General features: G+C 47.6%; 2 protein-coding genes across 3 annotated transcripts in view; one reads left to right on the top strand and one right to left on the bottom strand.

Moving 5' to 3' along the window:
• Positions 1 to 7,414, top strand: part of SMOX (spermine oxidase) — a 98,392-nt gene extending 90,978 nt beyond the window's left edge. Inside the window, exons 6-7 of one of the 2 annotated variants that reach the window (XM_048846344.2) lie at positions 3,901 to 4,061; positions 6,967 to 7,414. In XM_048846344.2, coding sequence (XP_048702301.1) covers positions 3,901 to 4,061; positions 6,967 to 7,104 — 299 coding nt within the window. In that variant the 3' untranslated portion in view covers positions 7,105 to 7,414. The remainder of the gene's footprint in view (positions 1 to 3,900; positions 4,062 to 6,966) is intronic. The other variant, XM_048846345.2, reaches the window with a different exon arrangement.
• ADRA1D (adrenoceptor alpha 1D) overlaps positions 1,195 to 27,897 on the bottom strand; it is a 124,831-nt gene continuing 98,128 nt past the window's right edge. Inside the window, exon 2 of the mRNA XM_048846348.2 lies at positions 1,195 to 1,490. Coding sequence (XP_048702305.1) covers positions 1,414 to 1,490 — 77 coding nt within the window. The 3' untranslated portion in view covers positions 1,195 to 1,413. The remainder of the gene's footprint in view (positions 1,491 to 27,897) is intronic.

The raw sequence follows: 27,897 nt of genomic DNA, 5'->3' as shown, positions 1-27,897 counted from the left end.
AATTGTGCTTTGTTCTTTCTGCATCATACATGCTTCAGCTTTTAGACTTCCACATTTTCACAATGTTTGCAAGTGCAAAATCTAAAATAAATGTTCAGCTGTGCTCATACTTTTCAGTTTAACTTTTGGTTAGGGTTTTAACATTACTGGACTTCCTGCAATAATGTATAACGCTCATGGAGTTCCAAAAGATATTCAAAGCTACAGCTGAAAAGCTCGACCCCTCAGTCTTCAGGAACACTTGGATCCTGGTCTGTATTTCGTGGGTGGCTCCTAAGTCTACAATGGACCAAACTAAGGGTTTGATATAAAGCCCATGGTGTGAATGAGGCTTTCCGTAGACTACACTGAGTCCTAAATCCCCAGATCAGAACACCACCCAACTTTTGGAGGAAGTTAGCTCTAGACCAATTTTTCTAGGAGGAACTGATCCAAAGGAAGTACATCAGCTCTGCCTACTCACTCTTAAGCAAGTTACAAGGCTGACTGACGCTGCAAAACACACAGGCAAAACTCCACTCGATTTCAGTGGGAGTTACTTATGTGTATGCACACACATTCATCCCTCACCAGGCCCTAAAACTATGATACCCTGGTTTGTGTACTGTAAATCCACATATCCTTGCCTCATAACTAGTAGTATGAAAACAGAATAAAGAGAGGCTGGTTTGGGTTCCATGGATTCCCCCTCCATAGATTCAGAAATATGAACCCTGGTGGTATAATAATGGGTACACTCTGTGACGCTTCCCAGGAGTACTCGGGGTGGGGAGTCACCTCGCTACCACCTGCCCTGAGCATGAGGAAGCCTTGTCTGTGCCTTCCCGGGGTCTACGCCCAGACCCACCAGCCACAGGCAGCATGAGCACTCTCAGCCTAACCAGGCTCTGTCATCCCTTTGCAGGTTAGTGATAGATACACGCCAGTCCCTGAGTTCTCTGAGCATCCGCTGGAGTATCCAGCCCCAGATCCAGTGCACACTCACGGAATTCGCAGATCCACTGCTCCCAAGGGAACAGCATGCACCAGACTATCAGTGTTACCTCAGGATCACCACTCCACGTAACACACGGCATTTAGATTTGTTTATTTGACAAGGAACAGTGATTGGAGAAGAAGCAAGTAGGATTAATAGAAAGAAATGATTAGATATAAAATAAAATCGTAACACACATTCTGGAGCCTAATCTCATAACTAGCAAGTTGTCCTCCTGTTAAATAACGTGTTGTTCACCCAAAGTCCTTCTCACAGTGTTTTTCAACTGGATGGCTGAACACCTCCCTTTTGTAAGACCAAGCCCGCTGCTGGCTTGTCTCCCCAGATGGAGGATGCCAGGGTGTCTCTCAGCACCCCTCCATGTAAGAGACAAGTCCTTTGCTCTTCATCTGTAAACTGGTTTCTCCCCCTGCTGTTCACTTCTTCCAATTAATTTCTTCTGAAGTCCCCACAATCTTCTCATTAGCATTTGACTCAGTATGCAAACAGACTCCTGTTGTAAAACACACAATACACAAAGGTCAGCCAAGCATTTAAGAACATAATTTGCAGTATATATACACGTCTCCTTACATATTATCCACTCATACATTTTGCAAAGATTAGGATGACCAGTGTGACACAGGCTTTCAGTAGAGACCTGAAGTGATACTTTTTGGTGGAGTGGTATGTAAATACCACACCCAGGGTATTCCTCTAACCCTTATGCATCCCTCTGCCAGTTGGCATCAAGAGGTTCTAAGGTCACACACTCCTATGTTAACAATAGCCAAAGTCTTTGTACAACCGTCATCTCTCTATTTGAATAGCCCATCTGTGATCCTTTCTTAGGGTTTTCCACATCCACATCAGTGCATTTATTTGATCTGTGGACAAACAGAAGCAGCCAGAATATCCAACTATCTACAAAAAAATGTTATATGAGTATCCTGTTAGATGAGTTTCTTGACAGATTTTCCGCTGAGTTTTGCTTCCCTGCCAGGTTGAGGTAGCATTCCTAACTGGTTTTCTTCCTCTCCAAGGGAGCACTGCAACATTGTGGCTTGCGGAGTTTGTCTTGCATGTTCTCATTTCCCCTCAAATGGAGCCTCCCTCTGTCTGTCTGTGCAGTGCAGTGACTGGCCAGATGGAAGTTAAAGACACCGTAGGATTTCTATTGCAAGTTGAGGGATAGTCTGTTTCTTGACCAGCATTCCCCACTCCTCACAATTTCTCACCCCAAATGTAACAGGTTTCTTATATTTAAAGTGGCATGAATGCTTCAGTTAAATGCATAATAGATACTACTGTTTACCTACACCTCCACTGTACGCTGCCCTCCGACTTACGCAATCGTTCCATTCTGGAAAGCCTTGCATAACTCGAATTTGGCGTAAGTCGGAAACGTATACCTATATGTTACGCAAAAATTTCTGCAACTCGAAAATCCTATTTCTGGCATATGGAAATTTTTCCGTAAGTGTAAATTTGCGTAAGTTGGGTCTTGCATAACCCGGGGAGTGTCTGTACTGCGAAGAGGCGGATGGTCTGAGCACAAGCACAGGGCTGAGAGTAAGGAGGTCTCAGATCTGCATTTGGCTCTGCCACAGATACTTCGGTATGACCACGGGCAAGTCACTTTATCTCTCTGTGTTTCAGTTTCCAGTTAGTGATATCGGAATGATGCTGCTTCAATCAAAGGAGGACTGAAGCTAAACTCATTAGGGTACTTTTGGAGATCTTCAAAAAGGAAATACAAAGTTGTTTTTTTCACAAGTATCCAAGTCATTGCTTTATTAAGCACACTGATTTTATACAACTGCCATTCAGGCTAGAGATACCCCAAACTCTCTTCATTTCACAAATTCAGTAGCTCCCTGGCTTCTGCAATGTGTTTGCATACTCCCCAAGAGCCTCTGAATGATCTCTTTCTAATTTCTGTCCCTGCTTTTGTATGATTCTCAATTTAAAATTCAGTACTTGTAAGGGCAACGTCATGTTCCCAGTGTTATCAACTTTTTATTATTGTTCTGTTATGTATTGATGCCTGCACCTAAAGGCCTCTGGGCACCTTGACAATATAAAATGAGAACATGCACCCTTTACAATGTGAGGGCAACAAAGGCTCATTTCTAACCACCTCCTCTTATTTGGGTTGGCACTGCACAATACATTGTGTGACTTTTGTGTAAGTGCTTTGGAATGTGCTCTGTAAGAAGACTTTAGAGTACAACAGTATTTGCATTGTGTTATGGCACTTGCTATATGTTCTCTTGGGCTTATGCTCAACCTTTTAAAAATAAACTGTGACAGCAATTTCCTTGACAAATCTGATATCTGAAAATGTGGCTTCCTATTTCTGCACAGCTCAGACACTTCTCAGGCTTTTCATTTCAAACCCAAGTCATTGCCTGGAACCATTGCTGGTCCTGCTCCTAATTTTCCTGGAAGAGCATATTTTTAATTCCTTTGTTTTATCCTTGAAATTTTACTAAAACCTACAGATGGCTGCGTACATGTTCCTTGACTGTGCAGGTTGAAGAATAAAGGTCTTGCTTATTTGTCCGTCTATACTATACATCAGTTCAATAATGCCACGATGTCACAACATACACTTCTGTGAAGGAACTTTCTGTTGTATGCCCACCTAATATTCTTCCAGCGTTGTAAGCATACAAGGGGTGAGCTGTAACCAGAGGAATAACCATCCCCTGTCCTCAAGAGAACTATTTTAGGCTTGTTACATATGGTTGTCAGGCTCACTATGGTTAGGCATTTATAGTTGTATTTTAAAAATGTGAAGAAATAACTAACTGCGTGGGCAGGTTGCTGAGCTCCCCAGTGGTCGCATCCCATGCCTTTGGCACATCGATGTTGTAGCCGCTTTTCTCTGGACTGTGTTTTCTCCTTTGGTTTTGACCCAGGGAATCCAAACATTCCGAAACCTCGCCGCATCCTGCGGTCTTCATGGGGCAGCAATCCCAACTTCCGAGGATCCTATTCTTACACCCAGGTTGGGTCTAGCGGGGCTGATGTGGAGAAACTTGCTAAGCCACTGCCTTATACGGAAAGCTCCAAGACGGTTGTAAGTATTGAACACTAGGATGGAGAGCGAGATAGGTTGGCTATGACTTTATTAAGGGGAGTTGCTATTTTCCAGCTCGCTAGATTCCATGGTTTGTAGCCTACTTTTGGTACAATATTTATACTGATCTGTGCGTGCCTCCACTCTCCTCTCCTTGCAGTTCTTTGTTTCTTTTACCTACTGGAAATCTGCCCTCAAATATTTTAAACCTGTTCTTGGGATGATTTTATTCAGAGAGGTTTTGCCTCCCTGCTTCACCTGCCTGTTCTTTTTACTACTGCTTTTGGGGGTGGCTTGGGGAAATTGAAGACAGAGAAGCACCTTCGGACGTTTGCTCCCCATCAGCCAGGGCAGGCACCTGTAAAAGAGAATCTCAGGTTGGTCATGATTGGCTGATGTGTTTTTAAACACTACTGTCTCTGTCTATGCTAGATGCAAAGTCCTGTTTGAAATTGTGGGTGTTACAATAGCGATAGTTTATTCATTTTAAAACACAACCTTTTTTTCATAGGTTTCAGAGCAGCAGCCGTGTTGGTCTGTATTCGCAAAAAGAACAGGAGGACTTGTGGCACCTTAGAGACTAACAAATTTATTTGAGCATAAGCTTTCGTGAGCTAAAGCTCACTTCATCGGATGCATTCAGTGGAAAGCTTATGCTCAAATAAATTGGTTAGTCTCTAAGGTGCCACAAGTCCTCCTTTTTCTTTTTTTCATCGTGTTCCTGGGAAGCAGTGACTCTGAAAAACATTTGGGGGTCATGCTGGCTGTGCTCTCCAGTGTGGTGCTGTGACCAAAAGAGCTAAAGTGATCCTGGAGGCATAAACAGGGGAATCTTGAGGAGGAGCAGAGAGGTTATTTTACCTCTGGATTTGGTTCAGTGCGAACGCTGCTAGAATCCTGTGTCCAGTTCTGGTGCCCACAATTCAAGAAGGATGTTGATACATTGGAGAGGGTTCAGAGAAAAGCCACAAGAATGATTAAAGGATTAGAAAAAAAAAACTATGCCTTATAGTGATAGGCTCAAAGAACTCAATCTATTTAGGTTAACAAAGAGAAGGTTAAGGGGTGACTTGATTACAGTATCTACATGGAGAACAAATAATAATAATAATAATAATAATAATAAAGGGCACTTCAGTCTAATAGAGAAAGATGTAACATGATCCTAAGGCTGGAAATTGGAGCTAGACAAATTCAGACTGGAAGTAAGGTGTAAATTTTTAACAGTTAGGTTAATGAACCATTGGAGACCGGTTATTTTTGAATGAGGAGAGGATGTCTGTCTGAAAGCTCTGCTCTTGGAATTATGTTAGGGAAGTTCCATGGCCTGTGTATACAGGAGGTCAGATCTAGATGATTACAGTGGTCCCGTCTGGCCTTAGAATCTGTACATCTATGAATGAGTGTTAAACATGGCCTCAGTTGTGACTTATCCTGAGGGCTAATTCAGAATATGCCAGAGCAGTGTATGGAGAACTCCTTCTGTGGCTGGGCTAGTACACTAAAGAGATCCTGCCCCTTGTTGTGAAGCTCATGCATTGGGAGTTCAAGTCTGTGTGATAAAATGGTCTTCTCAGGCAGTCCTAGTTGTTTGACTGTAGCGATAAGAAGACATGTGAGGTGTCAGCTATGTCTGTGCAATTTCCCAGGCTACTTGCTTTGTCTCAGGGTCTAGGCCCCCTTCCTAGAGAGATGATGACTTGTCAGACAACAAGGATGCAGAAGAATTGGAAAGAGTCCAGCGGAGAGCAACAAAAATGATTAGGGGACTGGAACACATGACTTATGAGGAGAGGCTGAGGGAACTGAGATTATTCAGTCTGCAGAAGAGAAGAATGAGGGAGATTTGATAGCTGCTTTCAACTACCTGAAAGGGGGTTCCAAAGAGGATGGATCTAGACTGTTCTCAGTGGTAGCAGATGACACAACAAGGAATAATGGTCTCAAGTTGCAGTGGGGGAGGTTTAGGTTGGATATTAGGAAAAACTTTTTCACTAAGAGGGTGGTGAAGCACTGGAATGGGTTACCTAGGGAAGTGGTGGAATCTCCTTCCTTAGAAGTTTTTAAGGCCAGGCTTGACAAAGCCCTGGCTGGGATGATTTAGTTGGGGATTGGTCCTGCTTTGAGCAGGAGGTTGGACTAGATGACCTCCTGAGGTCCCTTCCAACCCTGATATTCTATGATTCTATGAATCCGACTTCTGTGATCTTGTCTCTTCTTTTGGCTATACATTTTTGTATGATTGTGAGGGGCAGAGGTGCCTATTAAAAGGGGTAGTTGAGATTTTGAATAATTTAAGTTCTGTGAACATCTCTACTTCCTGTGGAATTCACCACTTCGAAGCCCATGAAGCCTTTTCCTCTTTCATATCTCTCATGTGTGGGGGAATTTAATTAATAAAATCTCTGGATGAACCAGAGCTTTTTCATATGTGGTCCCCTTAACAAGCACATAGATACTGTGGTGAGAGATGCTATAAAATCGAGAGAGATGCCACTTTTCTCTAAGTCCGGGAATCTGGTGGCTTTGGGATGTATCTTGTCAAACTGGGAAAAATTAAACGTAACCCTCAAAAAGAATACAGTGAACATGGCATTGTGTGAGATGAAAGAAGCAGAAATTGAATCCGTGGAGAAGGTAAAACTTTCAAACCTCCTCTTGTGTAGATGTGCTGCAGTGGAATAAAAAATGATTTGCACCAGTACAGCTGCACTGGTGTATCCGTGCCCTCAGAGGATGGTACTAGACAGTCCCTCTAGCCAGTACATATTTGGCACTCACAACTGCATGTAGCTGTGACACATCTCTTTGGGGTGTAGAAGGGCAATAGACTGTTTGACTCTTTCCCGGAGCTGTGATGGATGGAACTCTGCAACTTCCACTGACTTTCTTGTCTCATCTCCAGCCTATGCAGGTGATGTTTTCGGGGGAGGCCACTCATAGGAAGTATTATTCCACTACCCATGGTGCTTTGCTTTCTGGCCAGAGAGAGGCTGCTCACCTCATTGAAATGTACCAAGACCTCTTACAATGCAGGAACTGAAAGGCTTAATGTTTGAGAAGGAACCACTAACTCGTGATACCTTTTACAGTTGTGTGTAGGTTTTTTTAAATTAATAGTAGAACGATTTTTATCTTTTTATATAAAAAAGCCCTAACTGTTTAAAAACATAGTCACCTGTAGCTTATTTCCATTACTGGATTGTTAACAGAGGAGGGTGCTCTTTCTGTATGGTAAACTTTTTGTGTATGTATGTGTGTCATTTTAATTTCAATTGCACTCTCAGTGCCTCTTCAATTTTTTTCTGTATTGTAAGTGCCTTCTCTTCTAAAATAAATGTTGTAATAAAATATCTGAGTGGTCTGGTACATCCTGTGCACTTGTTTGGGAGCTTCTGCTCAATACCTTATTTTTCTCTTTCCAAAAAGCTATAACAAGGTATGGATTTCTGTTCCTTGCCATGAGATTTTGAATAGCAGGGGTCTTTTCTCTTAAGGTGTGTCTTCACTGCAGAGTTAACTTGGGTGATTGGCACAGCTTAGCCTAGGCCATGTGTGAGCAGTCACACTGCAAAGCCCTGCCCAAGTTATTGTGTCTTCACTGGTGTAGCGCTTCCATTGGACTTCTGGGGGCATATCCCATGGGTTTTTGTGCTGCAGTAAGTTGAGCTGCTCTATGATTTTTCCAGTGAATTGTGGGAGAACTTGTCTGTCCTTCTGGGCACACAGGGGGAATTGTGGGAAGGCCCTGGAGGACTCTGAGTACTTGAGTGGTTTAGCCTGTATCCTCAGGGCAAAGGGGGCGGGTTATCAACCTGAGTGAAAGCAGCATTAACCTATATCTCCAGTTAGCCTGGGTTTAAAGGGCCACCAAATTCAGGTGAGAGCGTGTTGCATGTGGATGGGAGCAGGGTCAGGGGTAACACCCGGGTAAGTACCCAAGCTAACTCTGCAGTGAACACAGATACTTAGTTCTGTTTGTTTGGTGGCAGTGCCCCAGATACGCTTTCCAAACAGAAGAAGACAAGGGGCCAAAGTCATTTGAAGTCTGAGACTACTCACAATAGAAAAGGCCATGCCCAGTAGCAGTTGTTTGCAGAATTGTGGATGGCTGGGTCCAACCATGTTATAACAAAACCAGGTGTTTTAAAAAGTATTCTGAATGCTCTAAATACACTCGTAGACATGGACCTGAGCTAGATCCCCAGCATCTAACCATCTGGAGGCTGGATCGAAGCTTTGCAGCCCAGGCCTACCTGTGTACATTTGAGACAGCATATCCTCAGAGGGGAGGGACCAGCTTCCCTCCTCGGCCTGTGCCATCTCTAATTCCCTTGGTCTTGTGAGAAGGAATATTCTGTTCACACACACTAGGCGGTACCCAAATGAGAATACAGAGCGTGGGCTCTGTTGTTTGAGGCGGTGCATACTGTACACTCAGGTTGCGGCTAACTGTTTTAAACATCTTTGGGTTGCCACCTAGCTTAATCTTGTAATATATGTGGGGGTAGGAGGATTTTAGTTTTTGCGTGTCTCAGTGATCCCTTTGTGAGGCCAGCTTCTGTAAGAGGCCTAGGTTCTGGGGCAATCGGATAAAATAATGGCATGACACCTTCCCCCCACCTATGCTTTATTGAAAGCTCATATTCCATTATGTCTCGGACCGAGAGCCTGGCACTGATTTAACAATCCAACTCCACGTTCCACGAGGAGCCTAAACATCGGGCGAAAGATTAGGGAATCTCTCTGCCAAGGTTTGTTTATGGTGTACTGTGTCTCTTTCTCTTTGCTTGTCTGACTCTGGTGTCAGCACCGACTGGGATGGCACAGCTTTATCAGGGGAGCATCCCAAGGTGATGATATCAGCAGTCGTAATCCAGCAAGCTCAGCCCTAGCCACATTTGGCTTATTTGAAAAATGGTTAAAACTGAAGTTAGATTAAATTTCTAGCCCACAGGACAAAGCCTTGAAATTGTAATCAGAGCGGGAGAGAGCTTGAAAAACGATACAGCCAACTCTGGCACCACGGGCCTCTCAAAATGTCAGGGCCAGCTGAGCTATAACTTACATTTTCCAGCACCAAAAGGACAGACCCTTCCCACTTGAGCTAAAGGAGAAGCTCGTAAGAACCTAAAAAAGGCCACTCTGGATCAGACCAACGGTCCATCTAGCCCAGTATCCTGTCTTCCAACAGAGGCCAGTGCCAGATGCTTCAGTGGGAATGAACAGAACAGGGTAATCTGAGTGATCCATCCCCTGTCCTCCAGTCCCAGCATCTGGCAGTCAGAGGTTCAGGGACACCTGGAGCATGGAATGGTGTCCCTGACCATCTCGGCTACTAGCCATTGATGGACCTAGCCTCTATGAGCTTATCTAATTCTTTTTTGAACACAGTTATGCTTTTGGCCTTCACAACATCCCCTGGAAATGAGTTCCACAGGCTGACTGTGTGTGGTATGAAGAAGTACTTCCTTCTGTTTGTTTGAAACCTGCTCCTTATCAATTTCATTGGATGACCCCCTGGTTCTTGTGTTACCTCCATTAGCAACTAGCCATATAAACCGTATGGCATACAGTTGAACAGTTCTGTTTGCAGCCAGGAGAGGACAGTGTAACACATAGAGCCCTGCGCAGATACAAAATTTATATCCACATCTGATCTGTGACCCACAACAATGGTACACGGATATCTGCAGATTTGTAGGTCTCTACACATAGTCATCCCTCAGTGTACCAAATTGTTTCTGAAGGGGCACCTCTGTGATCAGGTTTTCCAGCTGTAGTTTGTATTCCAGCAATGCAGTCTGGACATGAAAATCTGTTTCACTGTGAAATGAGGAGGAGGGCACCAAATGCATAATTAGTAGAAACCATCTGTGCCAAATCTCCAGACCTACTTAACAGTTTAACAGAGAATTCTCCTAAGGTCTAATTAGGCTTCTCAAAAAGAAACTCACTGTTTATTTTAAAAATGTGCTTAATTGGGTATTCGCATTAGCAACAGGCTGAAGCATATGTGTGCCTGTGTGTGCCATTTACTTCTCTTGAAGTTTTTTCCTTATTTGTGTAAAGCAAATATTTGCCAGAGCATATGTTCCTGTTTTACTGTAAACACAAATGGGCCATAAAACAAAACCCAACTTTTCAGCAAACACTGAACAGGGACCTGGGTGCAAATGCAGAGGTGGTTTTGGTTTATGCAGATTGTTGTTCAGGGTTTTTCGGCTCCCCTGAATTCTGTGGGCAGATGAGAAGCTTGACTAGATGGGTCTGGTTTAGACCCTTTATTGCAAAACCAAAAATCTATAGCTGAAGCCTATAATGTCACTCTGGTAATCACACACTCACATCCACCCCTGTCTCCTCTGCCGTCGGATTAGAACACCAGGAATTAACATATTGGGTCAGACCTAGGAACCATCTAGTCCAGTATCTTGTGTCTCGGACAGTGACCAGTATCAGATACTTTAGAAGAAGGTGCAAGAAACCCTGTGGTAATGAATCTTGAAATAACGTAATTTTGGAGTACAAATAATTTTGTTTTTCTGAGAATTATAAATCTTTTTAAAGATGAATGAACAAAAATAGACACGAGATTATCTTTAAAACTAACAAAAATGCTGTTCTAAACAAAACTTGTGGATCTCAGACGACACATGCCATGTGCCCCTGCTTAATCTCTTAGTTTGTTGTTGCATTCTGTCCACTGTCTGTCTACCTGGACAAGGGGATTATGCTTTGGCGCTAAAGTGAAGCATGTGTGCACATACTTGCAGGATTAGGAGCTTCAAACTATTAACTCTGTTAGATGGGGATCTTCTTTTCATGCATTTTTGCAAAGCACCTAACTTCCTGTGACTAGTGGGTAAATCATGCCTCTGCTGTGAAGGTTCTGAGTGGCAGCAGAGTATAACGGAGCGTGGCCTTCCGATTCTTCCTGGGTATGTGTATAGTGAAAAATACCCCTTGCAAAATGAAGTTGGAAAATGTCGCCATTTCGTAAGGTGGCTCCAGTTTTGCAGGCGTTTGGCACCGAGCAAAACAAGCTACAGTAATTCTGCTGAGCACCACAAACAAGACACGTTTGTGATGAATATTTCATCCAGTTCTAATATGGATGCCAGCAGAAGAGCCGGAGCAAGCCACACCTGGAGAGTTTATTGTCCCCGCACATGACACGCTCTGTATGTCACAATGACTCATTAGGATTATTTCCTAGCAGTCAGATCTATTAGAGGGGAATAATCTTCCAAATGAAGTAGTGGAAGCCCCATCACTTGAGCACACAATGTGGAGAGACATCCTATCTCTGGTGATTAGCTAGCGTCCCACACTGCATTTTTCAGGGGGCACACTCAGGGCTTGTCTACACTACCGCGCAGGGTCGATCTAAGATATGCAACTTCAGCTATGTGAATAGATCTATTTATTTATCTATTTATTTATTTATCTATTTATTTAGATCTACTTACCACTGTGTCTTTATTGCGATAAGTCGACAGCTGATGCTCTCCCATCGACTCCGCTTGCACTTCTCGTTCTGGTGGAGTACCAGAGTCGATGGGAGAGCGCTCCGCAGTCGATTTATTGCGTCTATACTAGACATGGTAAATCTACCCCCATTGGATCAATCGCTGCCCGATCTGGTGTGTAGCGTAGACAAGCCCTCAGTTGCTACAGCATAGACCAGACATGGGCAAACTATGGCCCGCAGGCCACATGCGGCCTGCGGGACTGTCCTGCCCGGCCCTTGAGCTCCCAGCCGGGGAGGCTCGCCCCCAGCCCCTCCCCTGCAGTCACGCCGCTGCGCGGGCAGTGCTTTGGGCAGCGGGGCTGCAAGCTCCTGCCAAGCAGAGCGGCAGCGTGGTCTGTCTCCGGCCGGGCAGTGTGGCTGCCAGACATGCTGCTCTGAGCGGCATGGTAAGGGGGCCAGGGCTGGGGGGTTGGATAAGGGGCAAGGGATCCTGAGGGGGCAGTCGGGACAGGGAGCAGGGGGCAGTTGGATAGGCGTAGGGTCCTGGGGCCTGTCAGGGGGTGGGGGTGTGGATAGGGATCGGGGGACTGGGAGCAGGGGGGTTGGATAGGGGGTGGGATCTTGGGGAGTGGTTAGGGGCAGGGGATCCCGGGAGGGGGTGGTTAGGGGACAAGGAGCAGGGGGGGTTGGATGGGTCAGGGGTTCTGAGGGGGCAGGAAGTGGGAGGGGGACGGGGGCCAGGGTGTTTGGGGAGGCACAGCCTTCCCTACCCGGCCCTCCATACAGTTTTGCAACCCCAATGTGGCCCTCGGGCCAAAAAGTTTGCCCACCCCTGGCATAGAACATATTGCCTCCATTCAAAGACTGCACCTGCTCCCTCTGTGCTTCTGGTGGCAATTTATGGTGCTGTCTCTCACCTGTAAAGCCATTTGTGGGTTGGGCCTTAGTTACCTGGCTCTTTCCCCGCGTGCCAACGTGGCAGCTGAGGTCATCCAGAATGTGTTCGCGGACCATCCCAGACGGAATGTCTGGGGCTGGAGACACTTTGTTTAATGGAGGGCCATTGCTCTGGAACTTGCTTCCCCAACTAATCCACCAGCAGCTCTGTCAATTAGCCTACAGCTCTGAGGCATTTAGTGGGTAGGTGGAGCCTGCAATAGTTTATTAGAAAGTGTCTTCCAGTGTAGACATTAGGACAGCCAGGTCTGTCTGTCTGTTTTGACGGCTTTTAGCTCTGCGCCTATGTGACGAACGCACTTATAAATGAAAGAAAAACAACTCTGTCTGCAGTGCAATACTCCATAGCGTCTTCATCTGCAGCGTAACCCAATCTGGTTGGCGGAGTCAGATGGTTACCAAACCAAAGCAGAGGCCCTGGAAAGGAAGAGAGCCTGGCAAAGAAGGGAAGACGGTGGTGGTTTGTGAGATGTGAAGGAAGCTGGGCTTGATGATGGTACAGGAAGGCAGTGCTAGATGGCAGAAGCTGCAAAGAAAGAAGGCACTTTCCTAACCAGTAGAGAGAAAGAGGGAGTAATACCCAAGGAGGTAGCTATGATCTGATCAGCACCCCTCTAGTAGATGTAGCTATGGGAGGAAAACCCCAAACGCAGATGCAGTTATGCTGACAGAAGAGTGCTTCTGTGGGCTTGGCTATTGTTTGGGGAGGTGGTGTAGCTATGACAGCAGAATTCCTTCTGTCGACTTATGTTGCATATCCACTAGAGGTCTCTGTTGACATATCCATATTGGCCAGGGCTCTGTAGTGTAGACAAGTGCTAAGATACAGCTAAGTAGCCTTCCACCTCAGAGTACAGTGCCTGCTGAAGGTAGTTCCTTACAGGAACACTGCCCTCTTTGGAAAGTCACAGCTAACCCCCTGGTCTGTTCAGCTTTGAGTCCATGCCCACTATCCTGAAATCTGAGCTCTGGGGGTGTAAATTGAGGAGGAACCTGATGGGCAGTTACACATCACCACATTAGGTATGTGGCAGGCCTGGGAAGAGCGCCCCGGTCTCCTGGATGCCAGTCCTGTGTTCAGTCCGTTGTCCCATGCTGCCTCCTGTTGAATGGAATTTCTTGTTCGCAATTAGTTGCTTCCCCCAAACAGCCTTAGTAATCACACATTTTTTCACCCCATCCTGATGCCCTAAATTTAGCAGTTGTTCCCAGACAGGCCCTGGGGAGCATTTGCAGTGGTCAGAGGGCATGAAATACCTAATAAAAGGTATTACAACTCCCCCTCTCCCTTTCCTACAACCTATTACATGATCCAGGATACACACAGCAGACAGACAAACCTACAGATTCACCCAGATGGGCACTCATTATTGACCTGAACAGTGGAGGAAAAGGAGGGATGATGGCTCTGATCACAGGCAATCTCCCAGCAGCCCCCACTTACAGAGAAATGATTAGGGAAAGTTCTCCCTTAGTAGCTAACTCAGAAGAGCAACACAGAGTCAGAGCTGGGCCTCCAATGGCTGTTTGCTGTCAGCCTCCTTGCTGGTATAACGTTGTGATTGAAGCTGACCTAAAAAATGACAGCAACTGATCCAGGCAGCTGTAATGCTGCTTGATGTGTCACTTGTCAATGGAATCATCCAACCCCTACATGTCACTCGCTATCACAGAATTGATAGGTTTAAGCATCACCTGGTGATGAATGATTTATGTGTCTGGCCTATGCTGGGTGGAATATGAAGTGCACCTGATTGTTGGCTCATTCTACAGGCTGGAAGAGGAGACTTTCTGTTTGAGCTCAATAGCTAAATGTAGTTTTGGTTTTGATGAGTAAATATCAAGATGACCCCAAACCACCAAGGCTGGCCCTGGATCCAAATTTCCTCAAAGTTCAGTGGTTCTGGAATCTGGTCATCCCATCTCAAAAAAGATATATTGGAATTGGAAAAGGTACAAGAAAGGGCAACAAAAATGATTAGGGGTATGGAACGGCTTCCGTACGAAAAGAGATTAATACGATTGTGACTTTTCAGTTTGAAAAGGATATGATTGAGGTCTATAAAACCATGACGGGTGTGGAGAAAGTAACACAAGAACTAGAGGTCACCAAATGAAATTAATAGGCAGCAGGTTTAAAACAAACCAAAGGAAGTATTTCTTCACGCAATGCACAGTCAACCTGTGGAACTCTTTGCCAGAGGATGTTGTAAAGGCCAAGACTATAACAGGGTTAAAAAAAGAACTTGATAAATTCATGGAGGATAGGTCCATCAATGGCTATTAACCAGAATGGGCAGGGATGGTGTCCCCAGCCTCTGTTTGCCAGAAGCTGGGAATGGACGACAGGGGATGGATCACTTGATGATTACCTGTTCTGTTCATTCCCTCTGGGGCACCTGGCACTGGCCACTGTTGGAAGACAGGATACAGGGCTAGATGGACCTTTAGTCTGACCAGTATGGCCATTCTTATGTTCTTAATCTGGAGTGCTGGTTTTGGCCTCTTGTTCTGAGTTTTCACCGACATTAGGTGACAATGGGTAGGGTCTTTTGCAGCTATATGTTCTGATTGCACCTAAGCCTGAGTACCTGGTATGAGCCCACTCTGGCGTCATAGGAAGGGCCAATAAACAGGGAGCCTTTTCTGAATAGGAGGGATTATCTGGGAAACATGAGTCACATGTTGCAGCAAGTAACTTAGGCCATGTCTACACTACAAAATTATGTCCACTGAACTTACATCGGCACACAGCCACTGCAGTGATTACATGGCTTGTGTGTGTGCGCGCATTTGGCTCCTTGTGTGGAACGGCTCCTGAAAGCCAGTCACAATCGACGTACGAACGCAGCATCTGCACTGACGCTGCGTTGACCTAACTACATTGACCTTGACTCTACGCTGCTCGGGGAAGCGATGTTACTAAATCAGCGTCGACGGGAGCCAAATTTAAGTGAAGACCCTTTCACAGTTCGGTCGACACAAGACCTACAGCTTCACAGCTATGGCACTGCAGCTGTGCCGCTATAGTGTAGACACTTACTCCAGCACCGGAAGGGATATTTCCATTGCTGCAGTATATCCACCTGCCTGGAACGGCAGTAGTGCGGTCAATGGAGGAATTCTTCCATTGGCTTAGTGGTGTCTGTGCCAGGGCTTAGGTTGGCTTAATGACGTCTCTCAGGGGTGTGAGCGATGTAGCTATGCAGACCTACGTTTTAGGTGTAGACCAGGCCTCAGTTCCTATTGGGTCTTTCTGTTGTTGACAGCAGAGGGCCAAGTTGTGGTGTGAATCCAGAATAACTCTCCTGAAAAGAGCAAAGTTCTGGGGGGTTACAACAGAACAGTATTACCAACCCTGAGTGTTAAAAAATCATGAGCCAGGCCTAAGGAAAAAAGATAACGAAATTGCCTCAAAACCATGAGATCTATATCACTAATTTAGGTGATTTTTGTTTGTAGAAAGGTTTTTGAGGCTTCAGGTTGAGTGTGTGTGTCACATTTTCAAGTTTTTCTCTGCTGTGTTTTTTTTTAATGAATGCTGAGGTTCTTATGTAATCACCTGACTCCAAGATCTGGGGCTTTTAAAGAAAACAGGAGAGATCGCACGACACAATAAAAGCACAAGAGTTGGTCATACTGCCGGTGTCCCCGCTTTCTGTCAGGCTTGCGGATCAGACTCGGAACAAGCAAGCTCTGTGTGCTGGATGCTCCTAAAAACCCTAGCCAGCCCCTCCAGATGTGCTGACTTACCCCCGTGTGGCTCTCTGGTTAAAGGGCTGCAGCACTTCCTGGCTGCGGTGCCCTTTGTTGACACACAGCTGCCTGTCCCTAGCCAGGTCTGTGGCCCTTACAAAACCCATGTGCCCCTCTTCTCTCCCTCCCCTCCAATGTTCCAGCATGCTGCTCCTCTCCTGTCTGTGGCAAACACTTTGGTGCAGCTTCATCTGTGACTTCTTACGGAAGCGGTGGCCAACCCGTGGCTCCGGAGCCACATGCGGCTGTTCAGACGTTAATATGCGGCTCCTTGTCTAGGCACCGACTCTGGGGCTGGAGCTACAGGCGCCAACTTTCCAATGTGCCGGGGGGTGCTCTCTGCTCAACCCCTGGCTCTGCCACAGGCCCTGCCCCCACTCCACCCCTTCCTGCCCCCTCCCCTGAGTCTGCCGTGCCCTCGCTCCCCCCTCCTCCCCCCTGAGAGCCTCTTGCATGCCACGAAACAGCTGATCGGGAGGTGTGGGGAGGGAGCTGATGGGGGGTTGCTGACGTATTACTGTGTCTCTTTGGCAATGTACATTGGTAAATTCTGGCTCCTCAGGCTCAGGTTGGCCACCCCTGTCTTATGGAGATTATTTAGCGAGGGGAACTTGCATATTTGCAGCGTTGCAAACTCTCACCGGTGTTAGCCCCTGCTCTGGCCGGTGTCACCGTGATGCCAGGAGTTCCCCCCTGCGTGGCAGTGGCACTGGTACCTGCTGTGACAGGGTCGGGCCAGATGGCTACAGGAGAGTAATAGAAGGCAGATTTATTAGCCCCAGGTTAAGTAGGTCCCTTTTTCCTGGGTAAGGTAACAGGGAAGGTTCCAAAACAATCAGGAACCTTCTGGAGACAATTAAGACAGGCTGATTAGAACACCTGCAGCCAATCAAGAAGCTGCTAGAATCAATTAAGGCAGGCTAATCAGGGCACCTGGGTTTAAAAAGGAGCTCACTTCAGTTTGTGGTGTGCGTGTGAGGAGCTGGGAGCATGAGAGTGAGAACGCATACGATTGGAGGACTGAGGAGTACAAGCATTATCAGACACCAGGAGGGAGGTCCTGTGGTGAGGATAAAGAAGGTGTTGGGAGGAGGCCATGTGAAGTAGCCCAGGGAGTTGTAGCTGTCACACAGCTGTTCCAGGAGGCACTCTAGACAGCTGCATTCCACAGGGCCCTGGGCTGGAATCCGGGGTAGAGGGAGGGCCCGGGTTCCCCCCAAACCTCCCAACTCTGGTCAGACACAGGAGGAGTTGACCTGGACTGTGGGTTCACAAAAATGGCCAAACTGAGGGCTGCCTTGAAGCTCCAAGATGAGCAAATCTGCCAATAAGTGCAAGACCCACCAAGGTAGAGGAGGAACTTTGTCACACTGCCTATCCACTGGAGAGGCTGGAGCCAGATCCTGGAGCCAGCCAGCCAGTTCTCTCCGTAAGGAGTCAGCAGCAGAGCAGAGAGCAGCTCCTTGAGGCTCCAGCAGCTGCTCATCCGATGGCAGATGTGACACTGCCAGGTTTCCTTTTCAACCAGACTTTCTGGTTGAAAACCTGGCAACCCTACCTACCACACATACCTGGGGCGTAGGAGGAGTTCATACACGAGGTTATTTCTGGCTCCAAAATCATGAGGGTTTTTTTTTTGTTTTTTTTTCAAAAAATACCTCATGGTTGTTTGGGGTCTGACTCATGACTTTTGAGTTTGGCCAGACAGAGTTTGCAAATAATCCCCCTGTGACATTCTGCACCCCAAAGCAATGCCCTGGTACCCCCATATTTATCATGGTGATATAATTATGATATGTTTTGTACAAAGTCTGGTTTGTGAGTTATTTTAAAAGTCTTGAACATTAATATTCTGTTGGATTGTATGTGCTGTCATTATATGGGAAGTTATGAACTTTTGATATGTGTGTGTGACTGAAATATGTGGTGAGGTTGGGAACACCCACAACCAGGTACAGCCAAGGAGAAGCCAGACAGCATGGATGGCCCATTAAGGGGAATCCGCACTGCAAAGGAGTAACCAAGGAACTGTACACAAGGAAAACCTCTCAGAGAGCGCACGTAAACAATGGACAGGGCTTGACTCATGTAATAGCAAAAGATCTCTCCAGCAAGTTGGAAGAGCCTATAAAGAGGGGAAGTGACATCATCATTTGGCCTCACATCATTTGACGTCATGTAGCCTTGCCCACAACCCAAAACCTGGAAACGCCTGGAGACCAAAGACTGAACTGGGGAGGTGGTCCCAGGCTGGAGGGGATTTCCAGCTTGTGTATGGAAGATCTGTGACCTGCTTGTATTGTCTATCAGGGTGAGACACAGCTTGATTCAAATCCTGTCTAGTCTATAGAACTCAGATCGCGATTTTACTTTTTACTTCTTAGGTAACCAACTTTGATCTGTACGCTTACTACTTATAATCACTTAAAATCTGTCTTTTTGTAGTTTACCTAAACCAGTGTTTTTTGCTTGAAGTGCCTGGGGAATCTGCTCACGGTACAAAAGCTGGTGTACATTCTCTCCACACTGAAGGAGGGGCAGACTGGGTAATAAACATACACTGGTCAGGCTTCTGACCAGGGCAAGACAGTACAGCTCTGGGGTTCTAGGCTGGGCAGCTGGAGAAATTGGCTGGAGTCTTCTCTATTGTTGGTGATTAGGAGAAGCATTCATGCAACTCAGTTGAGTGTGTTCTTGCCTGTGGATGTCTGTGTACATGCAGGACCTGGAGAGGTTTGCAGCTTGTCACAGCATCACAGGGTGAGAGGGAGCCCAAGTTGGTGAGACAGAGGGCTCAGAGCTACCCCAGTTCTAGCTTGCAGCCCGGGGAACCTGTAACCTCCTGTTGGTTTTGATCCCATGGCCTTCCCCATCGTTCTAGCCACTGTTACTGCTGATGCCACTTCGCCTCCCCCAGCCAGGGGTTCCACGCTGGCCAGGTTCCCTAAGGGAGCACAGAGGTTGCCCAGCTATCTGCACCAGCTGCCTCGGTGATCCCTGGTGGCCAAACGGCAGCTCCCACAGGAGGATCCAGCTGGGCTGCTGGAACGCAGACAGGGCTGCCAGGTGCATGAGCATCACATGAGATGCCTGACACTCAGCAGCTCCACCCTGTGCCAGCTAACACGACTGCAGCATTCCCCTGCAGGTACCCCAGGCTGCTGCTGTTCCAGCTGGTCTTGTTTGCAGGGACGCCGCACCGCGGTCTTTGCTGTTTGGAGGGGTTTGTGGTAGGGATGGGCCCAAGCTGCACAAAGCCCCAGACTTCAGGGGTGCTGGGATCTGAGTGTTGGGTTTTCCCTAATGTGGCCTCAATTACATCCCCCCTCAGGGTGGGGGAGGGGGTTCATGTCTGCTGTCCCCTTCCCTCCCCCCAACTCCCCTCTGGCCTCCTCATGCTCCATAGCCCACGGTTCATGCCCTCACCTTCCCCGGCTGCGCACTGGTATGGCTGACACACTGCTCTCCCCAGGGTGTGCCATCCCCTCAGAGATGTGGGGTCCCTAGGGCGGGCCGTGTGGCTGGAGGTGCGCTCCCAGTGTTGGCAAGGTGTTCTCCGCACAGAGGGGATGTGACGGTAGAAGTGGTTTATACCTGCTGCCTATCCCCCCTGACACAGCCAGGCCCCAGAAGCCAGAGTTTCTCCTGGTTCATGCTGACTCTCCCTGTTCTTGTGGAGGCCAATCTCCTTGACTGGGTTGCAAGCCTCATTGATTGGCGACTCTAGGGGACCTCAGCAGCCGCCCAGGTCCCATGCCAGCACCTCCCTGGGGTTAGCTGTGGACTCTGTCCCCCACCGGTCTGTTCTTGGGGGCACTGCTAGCCCCACTGTATTACCCAGGTGAGGGCTTCTACCAGGCTGATTGGACTACTGGCAGATGCTTCTAATCTGTGGGTCAGTCTCTGTGCTCTTGTATCACACTGGGGGTGTCTCTTTCTCTGCAGAGAGACTCTGCCACCTACCCCTGTTCCTGGCCACCCTAATTAGGGGGCTTACAAAGCAAAGGTCACATCATGAGCTGTCTCTTATCCAGCTCCTCTCATTTCTTCTCACTCCTGGTTATCTCATCAGCTGGATCCCATATCGGCGCTGGGATTCCACTTTGTCGGACCCTTCGCTCAGCAAAGCAGTCCCTGGGCACCATCTCCTGGAGAGCGTTAGGTAGTACAGCTGGGAGGATCTTAAACCGATATATTGAATTAGAGGCACTAATGCAGTTCTGCAGTTGATAAATGATATATTGGGGAAATACTTAAAACAGCACGTAGGTCACACTAACAAGCTGGGGCCTGAATTCCGGAAAGCAGTGACTCTGAAAAGGCTACGAAGTAGAGGCGACCCCCCCCCCCCCCAATTTCTGCAAACACTGAGCTGCCCTGGCAGGGCTTGCTCTGTTCTCATTGCTGCGGGGGTGAGGGGTGGGCTCAGTCCTTCTCCCATTGTGCCTCTTCCCTGCATGTTTCCAGCTCACTCGGCCCCTGTCCCCAGCATCTCAGCCTGGCTGGGGAGCGGAGGGGGTCGGCCACCGCCACCTCCCCAGCCGGGCTCACTCACAGACAGCCATCAGTAAGGTTAAGAGTTTGTCATGGATATTTTTAGTAAACGTCAGGGACAAGTCCTGGGCAATCACCAAAGATTCATGGAAGCCCGTGACCTGTCCCTGACGTTTACTAAAAATATCCCTGACAAAATGGGGACGGGGGAGGGTCCAGCACCTGCAGCGGCTGGGGGCTCTGGGGTACCCCTGCTGCCCAGCGGCTGGGAGCTGCGGGGGAGTGGGCGGCGGGGGGCGCTCCGTGATATAAGGCACACAGGCAGCAACACGGAGCGGCCACGCTCAACAGGTGTGAGAAGCGGCTCCATCCTGCCTCCTCCGCTCCCTGCCCAGGCCAGGCTGCCGGGGTGAGGGGCCAAAGAAGCTGGAAACATGTGGGAGGGTCAGCAGGACAAGGACAGAGCTTCCCCCCCGCCCCCAGGTAACTTTGGCAGGAAGAGTGAGGCAGCTTCGGGCTGGGCGCAGGGCAAGGGGGTCACAGGGGAAGGCGCCGGGAGCAGGTTCCCTTTGGTCAGCTCTAGTTAGGAGCATTGCCTATGCTCCCCCCTGCCCCCAATACACACACACTGAGGTGTCTGCGAGGGCCTGGGAGCTCTGGGGAGTAACTGCGTTATTGTGAGCCACCCCCACAACTGGGGCCAGCCCAGAGGCATGTGCTGCCTGCTTCTGTGGCCCCAGCCCCCCTGGAGCTGGTGGAATTGGCTGCCCTGGCCCGGGGAGATGGGGCTGGAACTCTCCTCCTAGAGTCGACATGTGGGGCGGTCATGTGTCCCCCCTTTACATTTAACCCCCTGCCCCAGAATCAGCAGGTATGAGGTATCTCTGCCGTGGCGGCCAAGGTGGATGGACTGAATGTGACTCCCCGCCCCACACACACACACTGCGCTGCTGTGGTGAAGAGCGCACAGGTGAGTAATGGAGGTAGAAACCAGAAGAATTTCGAGCAGGAGTAGGGAGGTGGGCTTAGCTCTGAACACAGCCCTGGAGGGACCATTGCTGGATGCTGAGTCCAGTTCTGGTGGCCCCACCTCAAAAAGGGTGTAAACCTGTGAAAAAAGGGTTCAGAAAAGAGCCACCAGAATGATTCGTGGTCTGGAAAAACAATGTGCCCCGATGTGAGAGACGAGCTCAGTCTCACTAGTTTATCCCAGGGACGGATAAGAGGTGACTGGTTCCCGGTCTGTAAGGACCTATAGGGGGAAGAGATTTCTGATAGGAGAGGCTCTTGAGAGGGCAGGCAAAAGCAGAACCAGTTGTAACGGCTGGAAGCTGAAGCTAAGCAAATTAAGACTAGAAAGAAAGTGCAGTTGTTTTTGAACCATGAAGGTAATTAAACATTGGGAACATCTTCTCTAGGGCCAGGGTGGATTGTCCAGCACTTGAAGTTTTAAAATCAGAATGGTTGGTCATAAGAAATGCTCTGGCTCACCCACCAATCATGGACTCGATGCAGGAATCATGGGGGGAGAGTCTCTGGCTTGTGTTGTCCAGGAGGTCAGAGCAGATGATCACAATAGGCCCTTCTGGCCCGAGAACCTATGAATAAAAGCTAATGCAAACACAGCTGCACTCAGAGAAAAGCTTTCTGGAAAAACGTCACCACTTCCTCAACTGAACGACTCCCAGGATGAAATTCACCCGGTGCACAGAGCCAGCAGGTCCCTGCACGCCTTAGCTTCCACTTTGGTCCTCAGATTAGGACTTCAGTGGCATCCAGGCTACATGCTGGCTCTCAGCATGGGGTGAACTCCATCCTGTGTGTCTTTAGAGTCAGGTCCAGGCGACTTTCTTGTCCCAAACCAGCCTCGCCTCTCGCTGCCCCTTCAGAGCTCGAGCCACTCTGGGAAAGCAAGCTGCAGTTTCTCTGTGTCGATGTAATGCTGCCAATGTATCGACTGCACACAGCACAAAAGCTGTCGGGGTTTGTACATCGATTGGACAGCACCTGCTAAGCCTCACGTAGAGTACACAGACTAGGCCAGAAGGGTTCCTCAAGGAAACATTGGCGCGGCAGTTCTATTACTATCATAGATAATATAGTGGCTCATCAATAATATCTGGTTATAGTTACTGGCTACTGAGGTCGGAGAGTGGGGATTACTTGGCCACATGCTCTTTTATACGGATGCTTAAAATAACTTGGGCCCAAGTGATTTGCCCCTGGGCATAGTGCAAATCACTGCAGCAAAGGGGCCAGATTCTCAGGTGAAGCTTGGGGGAAAAGGGGTCACAAAGGTGGACTTTGCATGCCCTGATCTTGGGACCACTCTGTGCTGGGCTGGTCCCTGGGCACAGGTCTCTAACCTGTACCAGCTGACAGTAGCCACAAGTGGCTGTTACAGCAGCTGGGGATTGTTGAGGTGCAGTGACACATGCTCCCTGGGCAGGCGGCAAGGCTGGGTGTGGGAGGGGTTGGGGGAAGAGCTATGATATCTCTGCTACACCTGAGCAACCCCCTACCTGTGGAGAGCCTCTGGGGACTGCATCTGCTGAATTTTGGGCTGCTCTTCGGGTTGTTTGTGAATTTTTGGACAAAGGGTGGGGTTTTATTGCCAAAAAATGCTGATTTGTCAAAACCAAAACTGTTCATGAAACGTCATCGGTTTCGACGACGCTCCCAACGCCAAAAGATCGAGGGGTGTGTGTGTGTGTGTGTGCGTGAAGGAGTTCTACCATTTTCGGAATGTCCCGTTTCAGCATTTTTGACCTGAAAAGTTTTGATTTTTCCAGTTGAAACAACCTTTAAAGACAGCATGGACCAAAACGGTCCTGGAAGGAGCAATCTGACACTAGCTAAAAGAGGGCTTTAATGACTGAATAGGTCTTTTCCATCTCGAACGTTAGAAGCTCCAGAGGTACCTATTACAGCCGTGTTAATTGGATTATGAAGTGACAACGCTGCCATCTTGTGGCAAATTTAGATAGCTATGAGATCTGGTTACAAAAATGAAAAAAACAACCAAACAGGGTCAAGTCGGGCATGAACTCCACAGGCTTGGGGTCAAGCTGTTTATTTGCAAGTAAATGATTCTTGTGCCAGGTGCTGATATCCACAGCATCATCTCGCACATAACAGTCAGGTAGTACTGAGCATGTTCATGATTCAGGATGGTTTCACTGATTCGTTTTGGAAGCAAGTCCTCCACTCTTTGCCCCTAACCCTTTTTTGTTGTCCTGGTCATATGTTCCAGTCACCAGGCTGAGGCCCCAATCCTGCAGTGAGATGCATGTGAGTTGACCCTTGTGCTTATGCAGATCCCTGTAGACATAAGTGGGATTTCATGTGGGTTCAGGGAACCAACCTCGTGGCATCACAGCAGCATCAGGCCCATGTGAGTCAAACAAAGGCCATGAATAACTGCAAACAGTTTGCAGGCTGTGGGCTGGGAATGGTCCAGCCAGTCTGTTTGGTGCATACCCACCAGTAACGAATCCATGCACAGCAATGGGGAATGGTTCACATCCCAAGTGAGCCAGGTGCCAGCGGAAACTTCCCCATTCATCACATCTTTGTCTCAGTGAAGGCTATTCAAATAGCTCTGCTAGAGATGGGAAGCAAAGCAACCCACTTCATACATAAAGGGACACTGTGAACACAAATCTCGTCCCAACTTTAAATACTGGACAGCACCCAGCACAGTGGGACCGTCGTGTTTATTGGGGCCTCCAAAACTACGTCCTACAAATAATTAATGATAATAAAACAGGGACAGCTCATGAGGCACCAACCACCTCATCCTGAAAGAGGCCAAGCTTCTCCCATTCAGCTTGCTGGGAGAGATGGGTGTTTGGGCCCGTTGCAATAACTGAGTCTACAAATTGACCCTCACGTTGAGCTCAATGGTGAAAAGTGAGTGAAAGTTCATTGAGTGGTACAATGACCTATAACAACCAATGCTGATGAGAAAAGGTGCAAAAGGGACACAGAGAGACTGAACTGGTCCAAACAAAAAGGCCTCCTGCTATAACTCAAGGACTGTGTTAAGATCATCTGTGGTAACCAAGAGAAGTGTGGGAGCAGATATCAATGAACCAAAAATGGTGTGTTGGAAACTAGGCCTAATTGGTGGACAAAATAATGAGGGGGTGGGCTATTCCAGCCACCACTCACTTTTGGGATCCTCAAAAAGGGACTTTGGGGAGGAAGCTACGGTAACTTTGGCTGATTGAAAAATGAGAGAAGGGGAAGGAAGGAGCCTCACCCTCATGGCTGCCACCTTTCCGTCTCCTGGGACCTCAGGCCTTCTTCAGCCTAATCCTGAGAGATGTCCTGACCAGACCAGGCCAGCGAGAGGGACCCAGATGACACCGCCACCTCCACCGGCTCTGGCTGAATCTCAAATACCACCTGGGATGTGAGACTTTGTCACCTCACCTCACCAGTGTGTCCTTTTCCTTCCCCACTTATTTCTTCTCTTTCCCATCTCTCTCCTTTTGCCTTGTGTCTACTAAGATCCTGGCTTAGCTGGCCAAGATTGTGTATTTTGCAACACTGCGGTGACCCTGTGACCAGAAACAGGCTGCCAAAAGCAGTGCCCTAAACAGCTGGTATACGTTTGCCAGGTCTCAGAGTGGCTGTACTGTGCTTGTGTTTCTCCAGCAGCAAGGTTGCAAATGAGAGTCAACACCGGAGACAGAAGCTGCATTTTCAGTCTTTGCTGTTCTTTTCTCTCCACTTTTGTGGCCGTTTGGTCTTGTTTTGTCTTCTAGGAACGGGATTAGACCCTAACAACAACAGCAACAACTACAGCTCCAGCCCCTCTCTATCAACATCTTCTCTTTCCCCCGAAAGGCGAGTTATTTACTTTACTACCATCTAGGAGACTGTCAGAACGACTGGGAAGGGTGGTTCCTGCCAAGAACTCTCTCCAGTTAAAGGGAAAGGGAACAAGGGTTGTTGTTCAGATGAAAGCCTTACTTAAAACCTTACATTTCAAATGCATTAACTGTTTCTCCTTCTTTTCACTATCTTTAATAAAAGGATTTTTAATGGTGTGTTTGGCATGGCATGAGGCAGGCTGAGGGCTCTGTATACCAAATCCCAAACCTTGTTGAAGGCTGGTTCATATTGGACCCCTTTATTCCATCTAAATTAATACAGCAGCACCTCATGGGATCTGTCACCAATGTCGTTCCCATCTATGAGCTGCTCGGTGGCCTGTGTGGACACCTGGAGATCTCTGTACAGTACCTGCCGGACAAGCATTCACATCACAGGTAGCCTTGCTGGGAGGGTCTCAGTGGAACATGAAGACTGATCTTCCCTCTTATCCCTAGATATGGTGCCCTCCAAATCCAGATAGGAGAACCATGGCAGGCCAGCGTAGGTGAGATGTGGCTAAACAGAGGATTTCCCTCTCCGGGAGCCGCAATCCATTGCCTTTCTCTACACAGTCTCCCATTTACTCAAAGCAATGCAAAATCCATCCCTAAATCCACGTTTCCTAATGACTTTAAAGAGGCTTCCTGTCTGGGCTCAGCCTGGGCACTTCAGCAATGCCTTGCTTGCTTTTGGTATCTGGAAAATAAATGAAACGACTGAGATAAAACAACATAAAACAGAGATAAAATGGTCAGAAAACTATTATGCACCCAGGCAAAACAACTGGAAACAAGTTCTCTGGTGTAATGGGAGCCCGGCCAGGTGGCTGACAAATTGCAATTAGCAGCATTACCTCATGCACAGGCAAACCCAACAAACATGATGAAGGATTGATTTATGGTGCAAGATTAAAAAAAAGGAGCAAAATATTTACTATTTACAGCTTGACTGAGCAGCAGCTAAGGGATGAGACGAGGGGACCTACAACATTTGTGTACTTGGAGGGCGTTACAGCAGGAAACGAGAGGAAGTCTTGGTTGCAGTGCAAGGGGGAGCCAGTAGTGATGGGACGGAATTAAAATAAGGAGGATGTAGAATAAGGGCCACATCCTCAGCTGGTGTAAATCGGCATGGTTTGCTTGTCTTCCACGGAGCTTTGCTGAGTCATGCCGGCTGAGGACTTGACCATAAACATCCAGGCAAACTTCTTGACAGAAGGGAAGTGGTGGAAACCTCCTTACTTGCAAAAACTAGGTGGCTAAAGCACGAGAAAATGTACCAAATGAATGATCAAATGTTTGACAGTGTTTTGGAGATGGAGGGCCAGGCGGTCTGCAGTCGGGATAAATCAGCGTAATGCTACTGAGCTCGATGGGGCTATGCTGTTTTAGCTGCAGATCTGGTCCTGAAGGTGCTATGTAAGTGCTAAGTCATTTTACAGTATTGTTATTTGTTATGTAGCCAGGGATTGATCCCACACTGGCATAAGCGCCTACTCCCTGGGAGCTCTGGGGCTCAAGCACCCACAGAAAAAGATAGGGGTTACTCAGCAACCAGGGGCCAGAGCTTGAGTGTGAAATGTGAAGAGTTCTGGGTTGCTAACAGCTTCTGCCCTTGGGGCAGGGAATTTGTTTATAAAGCAAGGCAGGGTGATTAAGATAACAAAAGGCTTGTCATTAAATTAAATTACGGAGTGCTAGATGATCCTGAAAGCATTGCCAGGAACTCCAGTTAAAAGATCGGAAACAAAGGGCAGGAATAAATGGTCCATTTTCAGAATGGAGAGAAGTAAATAGTGGAGTCCTCCAGGGGCTTGTGCTGGGATCAGGGCTGTTCAACATATTCATAAATATCTGCAAAAAGGGGGAAACAGTGAGGTAGCAACATCTGTAGACGATACAAAATCACTCAAGATAGTGAGGTCCCAAGCAGACCACAAAGAGTTACAAAGGGATATCACAAAACTGGGTGACTGGGCAACAAAGTGGCAGATGAAATTCAATGTTAAATGCAAAGTAATGCACATGGCAAAATATAATTCGATCTATACATAAAAAATGATGGGGCCTAAATTAGCTGTTACCCATCAAGAATGAGATCTTGGAGTCATTTGCAGTACTCTGGAAGCACTATGCTTCCAGAGTACTGCAAATTTATAAGAATCCTTCTCACTGTGCCTCTATCGTCCTGAACTGCGGAATGATCTTTAAATATTCATGGTAAATAGGCCTAATGGCCTGTGATGGGATGTTAGATGGGGTGGGATCTGAT

The sequence above is a fragment of the Caretta caretta genome, chromosome 4 (assembly GCF_965140235.1).
Source record: "Caretta caretta isolate rCarCar2 chromosome 4, rCarCar1.hap1, whole genome shotgun sequence".
NCBI classification, from domain to species: Eukaryota; Metazoa; Chordata; order Testudines; family Cheloniidae; genus Caretta; species Caretta caretta.
Note: the sequence above shows the minus strand (reverse complement) of the source record. Positions and strands in the feature narration are given on the sequence as shown.